General features: G+C 44.5%; 1 protein-coding gene across 1 annotated transcript in view; it reads left to right on the plus strand.

Annotated features, from left to right (window-relative positions):
- Positions 1 to 21,367, plus strand: part of EIF3B (eukaryotic translation initiation factor 3 subunit B) — a gene marked incomplete in the record, with an annotated part of 704,366 nt that overhangs the window by 211,753 nt on the left and 471,246 nt on the right. The window contains 1 exon segment of the mRNA XM_044089128.1: positions 15,376 to 15,442. Within this exon segment, the coding sequence (XP_043945063.1) occupies positions 15,376 to 15,442 (67 nt within the window).

A 21,367-nucleotide genomic window follows, 5' to 3' on the forward strand; every position in this document is an offset into this window, starting at 1 on the left:
TACTGCAAGCCTTGGGGTTCATGGCCTCCTGCATTCTTCTAATTCCATATGCAAGACTGCATATGAGGATACTACAATGGTATCTAAAAAGCCTATGGTGTCAACATTCTCAGGATCTAGAAGCAATGATTCCTATCATACCTTTCCTACGGTTAGAGTTCCTTTGGTGGGCAGAGGCCTTCCACCAAAACCAGGGACTATCATTCACTCTACCCCCTGCCACCCAAACCCTAACAGACGCATCAGACTATACATGGAGGGCTCACCTGGCAGGGAAGTGCATTCAGGGCAAATGGAACCCAAGTCAAATGCACCTGCATATCAATCAAAAGAAATGTTAGCTGTACAGAATGCTCTGACAGCCTTCAAGGAACACATTCTTCCAGGACAATTAATGGTAAAGACGGACAACACCACTGTTATGTGATACATAAACAAGCAGGGGGGGGGGGGTACCCATTCTTACTCTCTCTGCAGACTAGCCATGGCACTGTGGAACACACAGTCTTGATCTACCAAGTGCATCTACAAGCTCAATTCCTGTCAGGAAAACTAAATATACTGGCAGACGGACTAAGCAGAAACCTCATGGACCCACACGAGCGGAAATTGGAACCAAAGACTTTCAACATGATGACATACAAATGGGGAGCCCAGCTGTAGACTTGTTTGCCTCCCCCCAGAACTACCAGTTGGACAAATGTTGCACAAGAACTCTCCACAAACAAGCTTGGAGAGTGGATGCTCTGTCCTTCAGCTGGAAAAACCTATTAGTTTAGGTCTTTCCTCCTCTGCCTCTCCTCTCCAAAGTACTACTAAAGATCAAGCAGGACAAACCAAGGATGATATCAATTACACCAGACTGGCCACGCCAACACTGGTGTACCCCCTCTTGCACAGTGTGTCACTGTTGGCCCCATGGCACCTGCCTCAGACCCATACCCTGTTGTCTCAGCAGGAGAACCAGATTCTGCACCCTCATCTTCAAACCTTGAACCTAGCAGCCTGGCTAATTACCTAATTTCTCCTTTACCATCCCTCAGTAAACCAGTGATTGATATGATTTTATAGGCAAGGAGGCCTAGTACTAGAAAATCTTATGCTGAAATAGAAAAGATTCTGTGCCTGGAACCAATCTCAAGAGATGAGCACAGCAGCGCCCAACCTACCTCAGATTCTACAATACTTAACTGAGATGCTTCACAAGGGCCCCTTTTTTCTCACCCACTGCTCAAGCAGTTCCTCAGAGGGGCCAAAAACTTAAGACCACACAGGAGATCCCCAACTCCAGCCTGGGAGCTTAATTTTGTATTGGAAAAACTCACTTTTCCTCCTTTTGAGCCAGCTGCAATTAGATTTAAAATTCCTTTCTTGGAAAACAGCTTTCCTTTTAGCAATCACTTCAGAAAGAAGGGTATCTGAATTACAGGCCCTTATGGCAGTGGAGCCTATCATCATCTTTCATGCAGACAGGGTGTCCCTCAGAACCTATCCCTCTTTCATGCCCAAGGTGGTATCCAGTGTGGCTCTTAATCAGTCCATTTATTTGCCAACCTTCTTTTCTAATCCACAGAACAAAGGGGAACGGATACTGCACTCCTTAGATGTGCACAGACAACTTAGATTTTACTTGGACAGGACTAAACCTCAAAGGAAATCTGAACAAATGCTGGTGGCATTTGCTGCAGGGGCAGAGGGGAAGGCTATTTCAAAGCAAACCATTTCTAAATAGATAGGCCATTGCATTTATTTCTGCTATAAGCACCATGGAAAACCTATCCCACAGGGGATTAGACCCCATTCAACCATGGCTGCATCTCCTCTACAGCCTTTCTCAGAGGTGTCCCTACCAGAGACATCCTAGAAGCTGCTACCTGGAGTTCTGTACATACTTTCACCAAGCATTACCATTTGCCAATTTTCTCTAAATCCAGAGCTGGCTTTGCCACTGCAATCTTGCAGGGCCTTGTAGCTGGTCCTAATGCTATCTAAATTCCTCCTCCCATCCTTAGCTTTGGGAATCTACCCAAATGTGATGACTGCAACAGTGAAACATGAAGAACATAGTACAGTTGAGTACACTTGAGTACACTTACCATAAATGTAGATGTTGGAGTGTATTCACTGTTGCAGTCTTGGTTACCCCCCCAGCCCCCTGAATTCTTTTGGCTATACCTCGACTCTCCTTTACTATGCTTAAAAACTTTTTGGTGTATTTGCTTTTTTTGTTGGAGGTATATCCTTATATATTTAATTGCTTCCATCTGAGGCAGGAAAAACTGATGTAATGGCGTCAGCTGCATGCTTTATACCCCTGGCTACCTGACGTCATGGAAGATGAGACAGCAACTGAAACAGGGCACAAGACTTTGATAATCAAGCCGACTGAGGGCTACTGCAAGCAGGTAACCCAAATGTGATGTCTGCAACAGTGAATACACTCTAACATCTACATTTATGTTAATTGTACACAACTGTACTTTATGCATACTATTTCTGTGTAGAAAAGATGGTCTGTGGCATTGTTTCGTATGTAATTTCGTAGACCATTGGTCATTTTCTCTGTATATGGTAACGTCCAGGAAGTCTAAACTCATCTCTGAACAGTTCATCGTAAACTTTAAAAAGTCACTAGTAGTATTTAGGTATGCATACAGGGATTTAAGTTGTTCACCATCACCTTTCCAAAAAATAAAAAGATAATCAACGAAACGCCTATGAAAGGCTATTTGGGGATTACCTAACAGATGTTCATATTCCCAGTTAACCATAACCAGGTTTGCATATGTGTTGGCACAACTTGTGCCCATGGTAACCCCTGACAACTGCTTATAGCATATGCCATTGAACATAAATATGTTGTGCTCTAGTACCAATTCTAGTAACATACAGAGAAAGTCTGTCTTAGTATTGGAGAACTTTCCCTGCCTTGTCAACACCGATTTCACCATGCTTATCCCCTCGTCATTGGGTACACTTGTAAATAAATCTGCTCTAGGGCCTATACAAGCCTACCCATAACAATACCCTGGCTATTTCTTCCCACACTATTTACTTCCCTGGACCCCTGTCTAGCAGGGCGACTGACGTGATCCCGGGGTGAATTTCCTTTCTCCCATCCAATCATCAAGGTTCCTTTTGAAGAGGGCCAAAGAGGCGCTCTTCTTGACATGTATGGGCAGTCTATTCCAGAGTCTGGGGAGTCTCTGGGTCAGGAACCTATCCTTCCAGCATGTTTTGTTTATTTTGACGACAAGATTTAGATCCTTGGAGCGTGTGGCTCAGAGGGATTGGGATTTCTTTAAGTGTAGTATGTCCAACAGCTCTGGTTTTGACCAGCATCCCCGTATCTATGGCCAGCATCCCCATATCTGCTGTTTCCATTTGCTTCACTGCCCCATAAAGGTCCACTAAAAACTGTTCTGTCTCTTTCAAAACATATGCATATTTATTGAGTGCTGTCTTCAATTCCTTATCCAGGTATATAGAGATGGGTTCTGTTAGCCATCCTGCCCCTGCTACTGTAGGTCTAAATTTCGGGTTATATGGGTCTTTGTGTATTTTGGGGAGGCCATGGATTTGAGGTATGAGTGGATTTTCAACAGTGAAATTAAAAATATCTTTACTGAATAGTTCCATACACATGCATTCATATAAGGTACTAGCAAACTCTTCACTCATTTCAAACACAATACACATTTGGATCCAATAACATTTCCTGCATAGCTGTATTATAAAAGTCAGCATTCAGTATCACCACTGGTCCCCCTTTGTCAGCGGGTGTAATAACTATGCTGTCATTTGTTTGCAAGTCACGCAATGCTTTGTGCTCACTCTTTGTCAAGTTATACTTTCCTTCTTCTAAAAAACTATTGTTTCCTGTGCTATAAATGGCATTTTCACAAGGTTTTAAGAAGGTTTCTATATTATGCAGCAGTATTGGTACCTACAGACTGTTTTTCTTAAACTGAACATCCCTTGTCTCATTGCCATTTCCAAATTGTTGTTTCAATGTTGCATTTCTAGTAAACATACATAGACATATCAGAAATTCACTAATGTCCATTTTAGTCGAATGTATAACATTTAAATCTCTGTTTAATAAAGAAGTCTCAGCTGCAGATAGTTCAAATTTGGAAATATTCCATATTAACCCTCCTGCCCAAACCCCCACATTTTCTTCAAAGTGTGAGTTTGTAACTGACCTGGTGCCTCTTTCCGTTTCTGGCCCCTGTAAATGTTCTGTTTCACAGATTCTGTCTTCCACAGACCGAGGGCGGAGCATCGGGTACAATCTGAAGAGACGACCAATGCACTCTGGGAGGAAGAGGAAACAATGAATCAACAGCCAGGAGGGAGTGTCCTTTCACCAAATGAGGCACATTCCATTTACTCCACACCGATGGAAGTGCCATCGTCTTCGGCAACCAATGATAAGGGAACAACTGCCTCCACAACTACAGCCGTGGTAAGAAGGAAGATTAATGTGGAAGGAGTACACCACCACCTTTTTCCTGTTCTACCCCTACCTTTTCGAGCAGGGAGGAGAAAATCTGTGGAACAGGAAATTTACAGGGGCCAGAAACAGAAAGAGGCACCAGGTCAGTTACAAACTCACACTTTGACGAAAATGTCGGGGGGGTATGGGCAGGAGAGTTAATATGGAATATTTCCAAATATGAACTGTCTGCAGCTGAGACTTCTTTATTAAACAGAGGCCTAAATTTTATACCTTCGACTAAAATGGACATTAGTGAATTTCTGTTATGTCTACGTATGTTTACTAGAAATGTGACACTGAAACAACAATTTGGAAATGGCAATGAGGCAAGGGATGTTCAGTTTAAGAAAAACAGTCTGTAGGTACCAATATTGTAGCATAATATAAAAACCTTCTTAAAAGCTTGTGAAAATGCCATTTATAGCACAGGAAACAATAGTTTTTTTAGAAGAAAGAAAGTATAATTTGACAGAGTGAGCACAAAGCATTGTGTGATTTGCAGACTAATGACAGCATAGTTATAAGACCTGCTGACAAAGGGGGACCAGTGGTGATACTGAATGCTGACTTTTATAATACAGTTATGCAAGAAATGTTACTGGATCCAAAATGTACATGTTGAAGTACCAACAACAATTGCGTTTGAAATGAGTGAACAGATTGCTAGTACCTTATATGAATGCATGTGTATGGAACTATTAAGTAAAGATATTTTTAGTTATTTCACTGTTGAAAATCCACTCATACCTCAAATCCATGGCCTCCGCAAGATACACAAAGACCCATATAACCCGAAAGTTAGACCTATAGTAGCAGGGGCAGGATGGCTATCGGAACCCATCTCTATATACCTGGATAAGGAATTGAAGACCGCACTCACTGAATATGCATATGTCTTGAAAGACACAGAACAGTTTTTAGTGTACCTTTTATGGGGCAGTGAAGCAATTGGGAACAGCAGATATGGGGATGCTGGCCACACTAGATGTAGTGTCTTTATTTACAAGTATACCCAATGACCAGGGGATAAGCATGGTGAAATCAGTGTTGACAAGGCAGGGAAAGTTCTCCAATACTAAGATAGACTTTCTCTGTATGTTACTAGAATTGGTACTACAGCACAACATATTTATGTTCAATGGCATATGCTATAAGCAGTTGTCAGGGGTTGCCATGAGCACAAGTTGTGCCAACACATATGCAAACCTGGTTATGGTTAACTGGGAATATGAACATCTATTAGGTAATCCCCAAATAGCCTTTTATAGGCGTTTCGTAGATGATCTTTTTATTTTTTGGAAAAGTGATGGTGAACAACTTAAATCCCTGTATGCATACCTGAATACTACTAGTGACTTTTTAAAGTTTACGATGAACTGTTCTGAGATGAGTTTAGACTTCCTGGACGTTACCATATACAGAGAAAATGACCAATGGTCTATGAAATTACATAGGAAACAATGCTACAGACAATCTTTTCTACACAGAAACAGTATGCACATACCCCTAAGACTTTTCCTAACATAATCAGAGGTCAGGCAATGAGAACATCTCGCCTATGTTGTCAAGAGGAAGTGTATAGAAATGAGTTAACTAAGCTAAGAACAGGTTTCATTAATAGGGGGGTATAGTGAACATGAAACTGATAAGGTGTACCATAATGTACACAAAGAAAGGAAAGGTAAAGCTAAGCCCTACTACTCCGATAGAGCAGGTAGTGACAGGTAGGTATCAGGAATAGTGTGTTGCCATACATTTCGATGATTTTACCATATACAAGGGATGTGAAAAGGTTTGACACCATCATACGACAAAATTGGCATATGTTGTTGTTAGATTAGGATACTACCAACATAGTGGGTGGACAACCACATTTTGCATTTAGAAATAAGAAAAATCTGAAACAGCAGATGTTATGTGATCCTATCTCGCCTACATTCTGACTGATGGGTTCGGACTCTGCACGCTTATGCCAAAGAGCGAAGTCTCTTATTGGCTGAGCTTACTATATCCCAGGATGCACCACTACCAGTCCCCCAGATCTCGTTTGCCGCTAACTAGCAAAGACGTGGTCTCGAGCTGGCTGAGCTAAGTAGTGTCTTTTCACTAACTTTTTCTGTCAGAAATTTGCTAATTCTTCACAAAAAGCTGTTTTAACAGCTACTCTGTGCTGTTGTGTGTGTTTGAGAATATTTTTGTGGAAATTTTGTGTGTGATTGGTGTTTGTTCTGGTTACAGGCTCCCTTGATCCGTGGGGCCTTTCCTGTCAGTTAATCCTTTTGAACCTTTAGGGTTCTTTGATTCCTTATATATTTATTCACTGTTGTATGTCTTCAGTTGGCCTTTATTTTAATTGCGGGCTATCATTGTGAGCAGCAAGTTAATCTTTGTAGGGTCAGTCTATTCCAACAGAGTTTTGTCTGTGAGAGAGTTACTCAGTTTTACTTATAATGTCTCAGGCTCCTAGGCCTTCGGGCTTCAAGAAGTGCACTAAATGTAGTTTTAAAATGTCTATCACGGATGACCACTCTCTGTGTATATTGTTTGGGCAAACATTTGCAGGAGTCCTGCAGCGTGTGTCACGCTTTTCCTCGAGGGTCCTCCAAGAGAGGAAAAATAAGCTTATATTGAAAGGCCTTATAAAATCCTCTTTTGAAGAAGCTTTAGCATCCTCTCCTTCTCCTGCTAAAAGAAAGGCGTCGGCTCCGACCAGTCTGTCGGACCCGACCGCCAAAAGACATAGGCAGGCTTCTCCTTCGCTCCAAGGACTTGGAGCCGAGGGCGACGGTCTGCCTCGATGCCTCCAGTCTCGACTCCTCTGGCTTCGGGCCGATGGCTGGGGCATCGAGGCGGGTCACCTTCATCGGCTCCACTGGTCTCGGAGCCGATGAAGGTTGTCCGCTCAGACATTCCTCCTCGGCCTAAGTCCTCCTCGGCACCGATGGAAACTGGTTTGTGTATTCCTCGGCGCCGATAGTTATCGAGTCGCCTCGAGCCGGTCCCCTAGCCCCTTGGGGCCGTTGGAGAGGCCAACTCGAACCCGTTCAGTCTCCTCTAGGTCATCGAGGATGTCAGATTCGCACATAGACAGGGTGCTCCAAAGACTGTTCCAGTCCCCAGTCTTTCAAAAATTTGTTTCGGCTCCGACCAAATTGACTTGAGCCGATAGCCCATTCCATTGCCGTTCCTCCTCCGACCGCTTCGCTCCGTCGAGCAGGTGCTGTTGGAGCCGGTGGAGATCCTAGGGTCGGCTCCGACCCTTACTCCAACCCGTCCTTGGTCCGAGTTTGGCACGCGGACTTCTTCGGCCGGACCGGGGTGACGTTTGGGACCTATGCTGTCGGTTCCGAGCCTCCTCTCGGTGCCGCTGCGGGACTTCCGTCTGCTATCATGGCTCGGGGACCGGACACTCCCAGGATTCTGGGGTCCGGCTTTCAGAGCTATGAGGAGTGCCTTGGCCAAGTCTTCTTGACCATCTCTCGGCTTTACCGGCACCTTCCCTGGGCGTGGAGACTGGGTCTTTGGCAGTTCCCCTGTCCCTAGGCAGCGGAGCCCGGGCCTGAGGTTACCCCACTGGGGTTCCCTCCTCCTGAGGGTTCTTGAGTTGTCTTGGAGGAGCCCCAAGGAAGAGATCGTGCAAGAGGAAGCACGTGGACTCCCCGAGTCTCTTACATCGGACACTGATCTTGATGATGCGGAGGGTCCCCAAAGTCGTCCTCGGATGATGTCTCATTCGCAGACATTTTGGAGATCCTTAAGCAACGAGGCGGCTGGATATCCAAACCCCTCTGCTGATGAGTCAGTGCTTCTCAAGGCCTTTGGGGCTCAGCCCTCCGCCTCCTGGGTGTCTCTGCCCTTGACGAGCTCCTGGATTTGGTTTGTCGGAGGGTGGGAACATCCAGATACTGTGGAACCAGTGCCTTCTCGCCTAACAAATTTTGTCTGCCCCACCCGAGAAGGAGTTCTTGACAAAGGCGTGGCTGTAGATGCCATGGTGGTGGCATCTGCTACACAACAGGGCGTGGCAGAGGCTTCAACGTCCGTCCATCCTCCTAATAAGGAGTCTAGGAGCATGGACGATGCGGAAGCGCACCCTGACTTCAGCGGCCTTACACACGGTCCCTGAATTGTTTGGCACATTTTACCAGGCTACAGAGGGATCTGGTCAAGGAGCTGTCAGATTCCCTATCAGGTAACCTACCTGAGCAGCTAGCCCAGTCGGTTAGCTCTCAGTTGGCTATCCTTACCTCGATTTCTAACTTCGTCCATGAGGCTCATTTCATATGCGGCGAAGGCGGAGAGCGGCAGGCACAGGCGTGGCTCACGGAGACAAGCCTGGCTCGTTGTGTCATTTCGCGGAGGCCTTCAAGTCTTCCTTCACGACGCCTCCCTTTGATGGGTCCTCTTTGTTTGGACCTAAGGTAAAGACACTCTTACCGCTGTGAGCAAGAGGAAAAACTTTAGCTGCCGTGGGTGCCGTTATTCCACTCCCTTCGGCCTTATCCCAAGGCTAAAGGAGGAGGGAAGATGTGGTTCCGCAAATCACGGAAGTTTTTCCTCAACAGCAGGAAGATTCCTTCCAGAGGCAGAGGACGGGAAATTTTTCTGGGAGACGCCGTCCCAGAGGCAGAGAGGCCCGCAATTCTGGAGACCCTTGAGTCCTTTCGTGGCTCTTCAGCCTCCCACACTTCATGAGGGATTACCCGGCTGTGCTGCTCGGAGCCATTCGGTGCTGTTTGCCAAGCACCTAAAAGCCTGGGAGTCTATCACTCAGGACAGATGGGTGCCGGATTATTGCCGGAGGTTACACCATTCCCTTCACACACTCACCCCCACCGTCCAAAAAAAAATCCCGGACCCACCACCCAGTCAAAGGGAAATTGCAGCCGCAGAAGCTTCAAAGCTGCTAGAAAAAGGAGTCATCCAACCGGTCCCCACAGACCAGATTGGATCCGAAATTACTCAAGGTTCTTTTAGTGCCAAAATGACAGGGGACCTGAGACCAATATTGGATCTCAGCAAACTAAACCAGTCCGTCATGAAGTCCAAATTCCGAATGGTCACTTTACAATCCATTCTTCCATTGTTGGAGAAGGATGTTTGGATGTGCTCCATAGATCTCAAGGGTGCCTATTATCACATACCGATACATCAGGCGTCCAGGAGGTATCTGCGCTTCAGCCTGGGAGACAGTCATTTCCAATTTTGTGCACTGCCCTTTGGTCTCACCACAGCCCCAGGGTGTTCACCAAGTGTTTGGCAGTAGTGACTGCTCACCTGAGGAGTCTCGGATTCCAAGTGTTTCCCTATCTGGACGACTGGCTCCTGACTGCCACCACCAGGCATCTACTAATAGACAACCTCAAAGCCACCATCTCCTGGGTGCTTCCCTGGGAATTACATTCAATTGGTCAAAGTCTGTCTTGCTGCCCTCTCAGCGCATAAGATTCATAGGAGCAGAGATAGACTCAAAATTGATGCGTCTTCCTTCCTACGAAAGGATTCAAACTTTACAAGGTCAAGTCCAAGCCCTGCTTCCAAGATCCAAAGCCCCAGCCAGGATGGTCCTGCAACTTTTAGGTTCGATGTCTGCCTCGGTTCTCCTAGTTCCACTGGCAAGATTGCACATGAGGATTCTTCAGTGGCTGTTATCGACACAATGGTCTTTTCAGAATCTCCCTCAATCATCTCATACTGATTACAGAAAGCGTGCAAGCGGGACCTCCGCTGGTGGCTTCAGTCATCCAATCTGAATCAGGGAAGACCTTTTGTTATCCCCCTCCGGTGGCCACCCTGACACGGATGCCTCCCAGACAGGGTGGGGGCATTGTCTGGGCAGGTTAGTTCAGGGTTCTTGGCTTCCAGGAAACCTTTCTCCATATCAATGTATTGGAAATGAGGGCTGTACTTCTGTCCCTACAGGCCTCCACAAGTTTCTCCCTCAAGGCATTATCGCCATCCACACAGACAACATGTCGGTGGTCTGGTATCTAAACAAACAAGGAGGGACCAGATCTTACCCCTTTGCAGAGAGGCCATGAGGGTGTGGGAATGGGCTGTAGCTACCAACCGTTTCTTGGTAGCGACCCACATTCCAGGAAATCCAATATTTTGGCAGACAGATTAAGCAGGACGATTCTCTCTCCTCACGAGTGGTCCCTGAGCGAAGCGGTAGCAGCTCAGGTTTTCAGAAGATGGGGACTCCGTGCTGCGACCTGTTTGCAACACCACAAAACACAAAGTGCAAAGGTTCTTTTCCTTGACTCCACGTCAGGAGGCAGCGACGGATGCTCTAGCCCAACCTTGGCCAACAGGACTACTTTATGCCTTTCCTCCGGTTCCACTCCTCCCCAAAGTCATCCAGAAAGCTTCCCAATTGGGGTCCACAATGATACTAATTGCTCCGCACTGGCCTCGTCAGGTATGGTTCCCTACCTAAAGAAACATGCTCTGGACGGTCCTTTGTTTTGGATCTAACTCGGACCTGCTGATTCGTCAGTCGGGACGACAACACCAGTCCCTTCACACTTTGAAATTAACAGCTTGGCTCCTCCACTTCCGACTTTAGTCAGAAATCACAACTTAGACCCGGAAGTTATTCACATTTTATCTTGCCCACAAACCCACCACTAAGAAATTGTACCTCAGTAAGTGGAAGAGGTTTGCTATCTGGGCTCAACTCAGGGGCTTAGACCCTATCACTGCCCCGATACCAGAGGTCTTGAAATTTTGAACATCCTTGTTTACTCAAGGATCTTCAGTCTCTACTATTAAAGTCCAACTAGCAGCTATCTCCAAATTTCACGAATCCATTGACCCACCGTTGATGAGCAGCAGATTATGCAAAACTTTCATTAAAGGTGCTGTGCTGTTAAGACCCCCAGTTTTTCATCCTGCGCGTTGGATCTTGATTTGGTACTTGCCTTAACATCTTCCCCTTTCGAACCGGCTGCTACATGTGAGTTAAAATATCTGTCTTGGAAAACTGCCTTCTTAGTTGCAATTACCTCTGCAAGAAGAGTTTCAGAGCTTCAAGCCCTATCTATCAAACCACCGTATTTGATTTTTCACAAGGATAGAGTATCACTTAGGCCTAATCCATCCTTTGTTCCAAAGGTTTGTTCTAATCTCTGTCTCCAACAATCTCTAGAGTTACCAGTTTTCTTTCCAAAATTCTCAAATGAAGCAGAATACACCTTCCATAAATTGGATGTTCACAGGCAATTGCTTCTATCTAGACAGGACTCAACAAATTCAAAAACAGACCAGTTGTTTGTGTCCTTTTCAGATAATAAATTGGGTCAAACCATCACGAAAGCTACTATCTCCAAATGGATTAGAGATTGCATAACTCAGGCTTATTCCTCTTCAAATAAGCAACTTACAACATCTATCAAAGCTCACTCTACCAGAGCTATGGCTACTTCTATTGCTTTTCATTCCAAGCTCGCTATCTCTGAGATTTGTGCTGCGGCTACTTGGTCCAACCCACACTTTCATTTCCCACTATAAATTGGATGTGGCATCTAAAGGCGAGCATCATTTGGTTCCACGGTACTCAGGAGTGTTTTCCAGTGAGCCACCCAGGATTCAGGTGCTAGGGACGCTGTCCCATCAGTCAGAATGTAGGCGAGATAGGATCACATAACATCTTTTAGTTATGTACTCACCATAACTTCAGATGTTTGGGATCCATCTCCTACATTCCTAATACCACCCTCCTTCCCCTGCCTTGGAGATCAGAAGAGATTGAACGGTTTTGAGTTCTACTGTTTTTTATCTTGTTTCATCTGACGATGTTATATAAGCAGCGTGTGTGCCTGTGTATGTATGCAGACAAACTAGATCTGGGGGACTGGTAGTGGTGCATCCTGGGATATAGTAAGCTCAGCCAATAAGAGACTTCGCTCTTTGGCATAAGCGTGCCGAGTCGGAGCCGAGGGATCGGCTCCGAACCCATCAGTCAGAATGTAGGCGAGATGGATCCCAAACATCTGAAGTTATGGTGAGTACATAACTAAAAGTTTTACTATCCAAGGACACCTGCTCTGATGGATAGCATAGTGAATGGTACCCATAGATGTGGAAAATGTATACGGTGCATTTATATAGATGAATCAAGGTTTTTTAAGTACCCTGAAACAGGGCGTCTTTGGGAGCTAAGGAATTCTGCTGATTGCAATACTAAGAATGTAGTGTATGTAGCTCACTGCACAACATGTCTCCATTTCTATGTTGGCAAAACTAACCATCACCTTAGGGAACGGATAAGGGATCCACCTTTACGGCACTAGAAAAGGGCAATTTTATAGTGCTTTGACTAAGCATACATTGGATAAGGGGGATGACCATATATTTTTATTTCAGGTTTTACACATTCAGAATGTCAGCAGTAGGATGGGGGACATAGTCAATACTACTGAAAATATGGAAGTAAAATGGATTTTGCGTTTAGGAGCACACAGAGGTTTGGGTTTGAATGATAGTGTTCCATTGAAGCCAGTGCTAAAATCTAGAAGGTTAAAATAAAATAAAAAATAATACTATTTTAACAAGAGAAGACGACATAAACACATGCAGGGCTTTGGGTCAATATGACAGTATTTCTTGAGCTGCTTCTAGCATAGATATCATTAAAGACGAGCATTTGTTAAGATGTATGTATTAAAGCATATGTACTTACTAGTTGGACAACATGTGCATTTATTAGGCAGAATATATGTACTCATTAAGTTGTTGAGTGTTTACTGCTTATACTTATATATATTTTATGCTTATATCTATGCACATAAGTAGTTACTAAATGGGGAACATGAGTATTTGTATTTATTCATTGGCTTTTTATGTGTTTTATTTATATTTATCCACATGTCTTGTCTTTACATTTTGTGCATGTGGTTTTTAAACAGTTTTTCTGACTTCAGCAGTTAACTAAGGGCAAATAGTAACCATAGCAATTAGTTGATTGCCGAGTGCTGAATTAACTTTGAGAGGTAGGACTGGTTGTTCTAGTAATGAATTAAAGTATTTAAGTGCTGTTGCTCTTTGAATGAACTGTCTGATGAAGCAATGGTTACCATTGCGAAAGTGCTCACCATTTTGTATTAAAAAAGAAGATTTTACTTTGTCGTGGTTCAGCTTCTTTATTCCACCTACCTTCCTACTGGGCACCTGTGTTTCAACGTTGTATAAAAGTAGTAGTATAGTTGACATCTTCAGTTCTTTCTTGCTGCACTGCGTGATGCAAACAGTTGCATAATTGTTCAGGCCAGGCCACAAGTGAAAGAATACGGATAATTACCACCAGGGGGATTCCTTGACCTTCTTGGCTAGAGAACTTACCATTGAAAATGTCCTTGTTGAGCAGTCTGGGGATTTGAGGATGTAATATAACATAGCTTTACAGAAGTATTCATTTTATGCAACTTTTTAAAGTCAAACCATAATTGATAGTGGACTAACAGTCAGGTAGTGCTTTTATACCTATATGGTACCCTATCTGGTCTGTTACAGAGTGTGTTCCTCATGATGAGCCCACATTTCCTTCTGAAGGTGATTTTGGGGCTGTCCCTTTACCATTCCTTAACCTTTTCAGTGTTCCTTGGTATCAGAAATCATGGAAGAGATAGTACTGCACACACTGGGCAATGCAGTGTCAGTTCAGAAAAAAAGGTGTGGGAGTTTAGGAAGGTGGAACAGTTTTTAATTTCTTTTATATCTGGGAATAGATGACTTCCAGCTTTTAACTGTCAGTTTCCTATTTACTTGTCCATGGCATTGTTTTTTTGCCATCTGGCTATAGTCAAAGTTCATTCCCACCAGAATGGCTACAGCGACATGTCTCTGTTTCTGCCTCCAGCCTCCTTTAGATGAGTGTAATTTCTTCAGGTGCTGTAACTGTTGGAAATCACTGTAAGTTGGACAGGTGTGTATTTTGGTGTTAGTTGTTTAATGTTGTAATGTGAAGTTTCCTTGCATGTGAATAAACAATCCAAAGTACCTGGTATGGCACGGAGGAAAGTAATGGACTGTGTGGAGGGGCATTATTACATACGTGGTATTTACATCAGCTTGCATGTAGACATCCCCAAATATGGCACTGTATAGAAAATGACACATTTGGATTGGTGCTGAAGATACAACCAGTAACCTAAGATATTTTTATACGTTTAACTTTTTAATTATCTTGGATATTTTTTGGTGTATTTCATTTTTATTTTACACAGCCCATTTTGGCAGTCCATGCAGTTGTTAAAACGAAAGTCTCTGTTCCCATTTTTGTAACATAGATGCATTCCTTTCAATAAGAATTGAGTAAGCTTGGCATCTTCTTCAGTGTGATGATGATGGTTTGATCTGAGTACAGCTATTCATGACTGATGGAAACATGGACTGGAGCTTCGGTATTGTACAAGTCTTAGCCGAGACTGCTGAGTGTTCTCATAGATATTACAGAACTGCTGTCTTGATCTAATTTTCAAGTTAAGGTTTCCGTCGGCTGTACTGAGTTTTAGTCCTCCGTTTTAGTGCAGGACATTCTTCATATCTAAGAGTTAGCCGTTTGTTTTTCTGTTGTTGCACTCCGATATGTGGCTTGATGCATCCTGCTGGCATCATCGATGTTTAATAAATACAGGAGCCACAAACTGGTCTCAAGTTGTACTGCCCTGTCCTGCAGGTGAGTTGTAAACACATGCAGTTTGCTTTTTGTACCAGCTGTAGCTCCTTGCAGACTTGGTTTGTAATTTTTACTACACAGAAATATTATTTGCATTTGTCTGTATCTGAAATGTTAAAATGTTAACTATAACTGCTGTTAAGTGGGTCACAGTGTCCTGCTATCCTGCCACTTACTTTTTGTTTGTTTTGCAAAGGTGGAGCCACGATGGGAAGTATTTTGCTCGAATGACACTTGATACCCTCAGCATCTACGAAACTCCTGTAAGCAGCTCCATGAAAACTGCAGAGTCTGAAGTTTATTTTTTGCTGCCTGTATTAGTCCACTCTTACAGTGTGGTTTAGTGCACGTCCAGTGCGTGCTTTTAATGACCGTGGTCTGCTTTTGATGATGCTAAGTACACTGTTTTTGCCGTAGCTGGTGTGCAGGCATGTGGGAGATTAACATTTGAATGAGCAGGTCGAGTGGTCTATACACAGACTAATCGATACATGGTCATTGTGTGCTTCTCAAATCAAATTGCTGAGCCTGTTTTAGGAAAAATGTGATGCTTATGATCAAGGATGACCGCTGCAGTATAATGCATTAACCATGGGAATTAACTGTAAGATGATCTTCTTTTCAGTCAGACTTCAAGCACCTGCCCCCAAACTTGAGCTAGCCTCCTCCTCCTCCTTAGAACAGTGATGTTAGCATAACATCTGGCTGTAAAGGGGAGAGCATCCTGTGTAATTTTTAGATCTGTTTTGCCACAACAGAGACATGATTGGCAGATGTTCTTCGTTTTTCACTTTTGCAGTCATTACATTTGGGTAATCTGCTTACAGGTTGCCCTCAGTCGCCCTGATTAACAAAGTCTTGGGTCCTGCGTCGGTTGCTGTCCCTTCTTCCATGATGTCAGGTCGTCAGGGTTATAAAACATGCAGCCGATGTCATTACATCAGTCTTTCTTGCGAACTGCTTCTGCTTTGGGCACCTCATGGCAAGTGCCGGTCGGCCAACTCCTGAAATTTTCATTTTCAAGTTTCAGAACCGAAGTCTTCAAATTAAAGCTAAGTACCCCATTGGGGAAACTTTTTCTTGCTCCTTACCGATGTCAGTAAAAGATAATTGCATTACTTGTGGAAAGCAAATACCTCATAAAGATTTTCATTCATACTGTATTTCTTGCCTAGGCCCTGACCACGATGTACCTTGCTGTCGGTTTTGTGCTTTATTTAATCAGTGCACTATCCATCCGTCGTCTGTATATTTTTTTCTAAATATTACGGTTCTCAGTTTAATTATCCAGAAATGTCGTCAGCCATCCGACTACCGGGATTCTGAAAAAACGCAAAGATAAAGACAGAGACAGGCTGCCGAGGTCCAGAACAGCCGATGACGCTTCTCATAAGCCAGTCGCCAGTTCGTTGGTACTCAGTGAGGCGCTTTCGCAGCCCCTGATACCTGCTACTTCTGATTCGCAGGCCACTACTAAGACCCATTCAGAGTTCGGTATGCCGCAAGATACTTCAGCTATGGAACCCGTGGATGTCTCTACCTTGGATGGGTCCAGAGCCGCTGTGTAGGCACCGGCTTCTGAGGGTGTATTCAAGCCTACAGACTTGCATATTAAATTGACACCTCCTTCATTACTAAGGCTTAAATCTCGATCCATGTCTAAAAGACTGACGCTCAGGCCCCTATGCCTAAAAAACAAATTATCAAAATGGCTGAAGATCTAATAACTCTAATCAGGGGTAGTCAACCCCTCCCCCCCCAAGAGGCCTAGGTTTGAGCTTGGTTATGAATCTTCTGATCAGAATTCTGTTTCTTCCGACTCTTCTGATGACCTGGATTTGTCCATACCTACTTATGAGGATTCTAATGCAGAGGATTCTATTCCCTCTGCTTCCCCTGTTGAGGATTTTTCTTTTGGGGAAAGATGTTCATCGTGTTACCCTGCTGCAGTCATCACACTTGGGTTGTCCTGCCGTCAGGCGGTCCTGCAGTCGGCCCGAATTCCAAAGTCTTGGTCCGGCGTCGGTTGCTGTCGCTTCTTCCCTGATGTCAGTGCACCAGGGGTATACAAGAGGCTTCTGACGCCATTTTCTTCAGTCTTTCTTGCCGCGCGGTGCCTGAAGCAGAAGCAGTTCGCAAGTGCCGGTCCGAAGTCTTCAAAGCTAAGTACCCCATTGGGGAACCTTTTCTTGCCTCAGTCCGATGTCAGAAAAAGTTAACAATTGTATTTCTTGTGGGAAGCAAATGCCTCATAAGGACTTTCATTCTTATTGTATACCTTGCCTAGGCCCAGACTACTACGTCACTGGTTGTCGGTTTTGTGCTAGGTTCAATAAGCGAACCATTAAGCGACGCTTTGATTTCGCTCGACACTACTTCGGTTGGAAATTTAATTATACTATGCCGTCGGATCAACCGACTACCGGCGTGCATAAAAAACACAAAAATAAAGACAGGCAGCCTAGATCCAAACCAAACTCCGAGGCCCCTGCTGGGCCGGTCGCCGGTTCTCCGGTTTTCAGTGAGGTGCCTACGCAGCCCCCGACGACCGCAGAATCGGAACCCCAGACCACATTGGATTCTCAAGCAGAGAGTACTAGGCCGATGCAGCCATTTTCTTTAGCCCCTACCGACACCATTGCAGAAGGAGAAGCCGGTGCTGTGGAAACGCCTTCGGTTACAGAAGGTGTCTTTAGTCCGACTACTCTCACAATAAAATGTTATGCTAAGCTTAAGATTCCTTTAAAACCTAAAAAGACTGTACATCAGTCTCCAGTTCAAGGCCCCATGCCTAAGAAACAGATGCTTAAGATGGCTGAAGATTTGATTACTCTGATCAGGGGTTCCCAACCCCCCCCCCCCCCCAGACAAAAGGCCAAGACAAGAGGAGGATTATGCCTCCTGTGATCAAGTTTCTATTTCCTCAGACTCCTCTGAGGAATAGGATTACTCCATTCTCCCTTATGAAGACTCTGATGCTGAAGATTCCATTCTCTCAGTATCTCCCCCTGAAGACTATTCTTTTGGGGAAACCTTACATACCATGAGGGAACATTTCCACTGGGAAGATCAGGACTACTCCGACTCAAAGAAAAGGCTCCGAGAGTTTCTTTTACTTCCCCAGCACAGACCACTTGCTATCCCTCCAGTTTTAGACATTGTGGATGATGTTTACTTAGAATCTAGTCTAAATCCAGGTTCTCTTGCCTCCTGCTCCAGCCAAACCAGACAGATATTATAGAGTGCCTGACTCGCACAAATTCCTTTACAAAAACCCTGTTGCTGACCCAGAAACAATCTCCCAGGGTCCCAAAGGGGCTAAGGCTTCTATGGCAAAAAATCCTGTGCCCTCTGAAAGGAACTCCAGAGCACTAGATAGGTGGGGGAAGAAAATTTACACCTCAGCTACTCTAGCTATGAGAGCATTAAATTGTCAATTTCACATGCTGAAATATCAGCAATTCCTAATGTCTCAATTAAAACAAAAGATAAGCACACATACTGAACAGTCTGAATTCAAGGAAATGCAGGATCTGTTGCATGTCGCTGAACAGGTGGGCAAACATACTTTACAATGTGGATTTGATTCTTGGAAGCTTCTTGTAGAGCAGCTGTTACAGGGTCTGTCATACGTAGGCATGCTTGGTTAAAGGAACAGACTCTGCCGGATCATGTTAAAGCAAAATTACTAGATGCACCTTTACAGCAGGATGTCTTATTTGGTGTTAAAGCAGAAGAGGTTTAAAAGAAAGTGGAGGATAAGCCAAAGTCTGTGCAGACAGTCAAAGATTTCTTACAGGTACAACCCCCTCGCTTCAGCAGAAATTGGCCAATAAAAAATTGGTCCTTTCCAGCTTCTGACAGACCACAGAGGGGTAAATACAGGCGCCCAAGGGGCAGAGGTCAAGCACAAATCCCTTACAAACCACGCCAATGGGGCACTGCAACACAGAAGGGAGGAGAAGACGGGCCTCAAACTACTAGAAGACAAACACAATGACTTAACCCTCAAACTGCCAAGCAAAACTCTCTTGGCAGCTCCCTTGGGAGGAAAATTAGCACTGTTTGCAGACAACTGGCACATCATCACAAAGGACAAATGGGTCCTGGACATTATCTCACAAGGATACAGATTCCATTTCCACACCTTGCCAAGGATAAAAGGAATGCCAAACCTGCCACAAAATCAGTGGACAGAGGCACAAAAACAAATTGCAGCTCTCATGGACATGAGAGCCATTCAACTGGTACCTACAAAGGAGCAAGGCCAAGGATTTTACTCAAGGCTCTTTCTAGTCCCCAGAAAGGACAATGCATGGAGACCCATTCTGGACCTTTCAATTCTAAACACTTACTTGCAAGTACCCAAATTCAAGATGCTAACACTACAGCAGCTTCTTCCCATGTTGGGCAAGGAGGCTTGGCTAGTAACATTGGACCTCAAGGAGGCATACCTGCATGTCCCTGTCAGACACAATTGCAGAAGATACCTCCATTTCATTGCAGGTTCAACCCATTACCAATTCTCTGCACTACCCTTTGGCTTATCTACTGCGCCCAGGGTCTTCACAAAATGCCTGGCACCAGTAATCGCATACTGCAGACAAAAGGAATTCAAATATACCAATACCTGGACAACTGCCTCATCCAAGCAGAAAGCAAGGACATTCTCTTACAACATCTGGCATTTGTCATCACCTTCTAAGTTGCCTAGGGTACACAGTAAACGAAAATAAATCAAAACTAGTGCCCTCACAGAACATGACATTTCTGGGTGCCAGCTTGAATACAACGGCCCAGATGGCTTATCTCGCGCCAGACAAGCAACTACACCTAACTCAATACTTCAAAATAATGGCAACAAAAACCCAACTCCCTGCAAGAAAAATTCTGCAAGCCTTGGGATTCATGGCATCTTGATACTACTAATACCATTTGCAAAACTGCATATGAGGAAATTACAGTGGTACCTGAAAAGCGTATGGACTCAACACAGCCACAGCTTGGAAACAATGATACCTCTCATTCCCTGCCTTCAACAGGAGTTTCTATGGTGGTCACAGGCATGTCACCTCAGCAAGGGTCAGCCTTTCACCTTACCCCCAGCCAGGCAAACTATGACAACAGATGCATCGGACTATGTCTGGGGGGCACACATGGCAGGACCATGCGTTCAAGGCAGATGGACTGCAGATCAAAGATATCTGCACATCAATCAAAAAGAAATGCTAGCTGTACAGAATGCTCTGACAGCCTTTAAGGACCTCTTACATCCAGGACAACTTATTATAAGGACAGACAATACCACAGTAATGTGGTACATAAACAAGCAAGGGGGTCCACACTCCTACCCTCTATGCAGGCAAGCAATGACCTTGTGGAACACAGCACTGACTTACCAAGTTCACTTACAAGCACAATTCCTGCCAGGAAGAAGGAACACTTTGGCAGACGACCTAAGCAGGAACATCTTGGATCCCCACGAGTGGAGACTGGATCCACAAGTATTTGCAATGATAACTCAAAAATGGGGGCGCCCAGACATAGACCTGTTTGCCAACCCCCAAGACTTTCAGTTACCAAAATTTTGCACAAGGACATTCCACCATCAAGCTTGCAAAGTGGACGCACTCTCATTCAGTTGGAAAATGTTGACAGTATATGCCTTCCCTCCACTGCCCCTTCTAACAAAGGTGCTGCTGAAAGTCAGAATGGAGAGACCACAAATGATACTCATTGCCCCAGACTGGCCACGCCAGCACTGGTACCCACTACTAAGGAACATGGCCCACAGCCCACCATGGATTTTACCACAAATCCCTCATCTGCTCACACAGCAAAACAGTCAGATTCTACACAGCCAAGACCTTAAATCTGGCTGCATGGCAAATCACCTAAACAACCAGCCAGCTCCTCTTTCACAAGCTGTTATGGATGTCATTCTGGAGGCCAGGAGGCCCAGCACCAGAAAAGCCTACTCAGACAAGTGGAAAATATTTTGCGCCTGGAACCAGGCTAAAGGTCAAAATCCCCTTGAGCCGGACATACCTTAGATTCTACAATATTTAACTGAGATGTTACACAAAGGACTTTCCTTTTCATCTATTAAAATCCATGCCTCAGCTATTTCAGCTCACTACAACACGGATCCTCCCTTATTTTCACATCCACTCCTAAGGCAGTACCTC

The sequence above is a fragment of the Protopterus annectens genome, chromosome 12.part0, assembly GCF_019279795.1.
Source record: "Protopterus annectens isolate FY-2018-M chromosome 12.part0, PAN1.0, whole genome shotgun sequence".
Taxonomy (NCBI): domain Eukaryota; kingdom Metazoa; phylum Chordata; order Ceratodontiformes; family Protopteridae; genus Protopterus; species Protopterus annectens.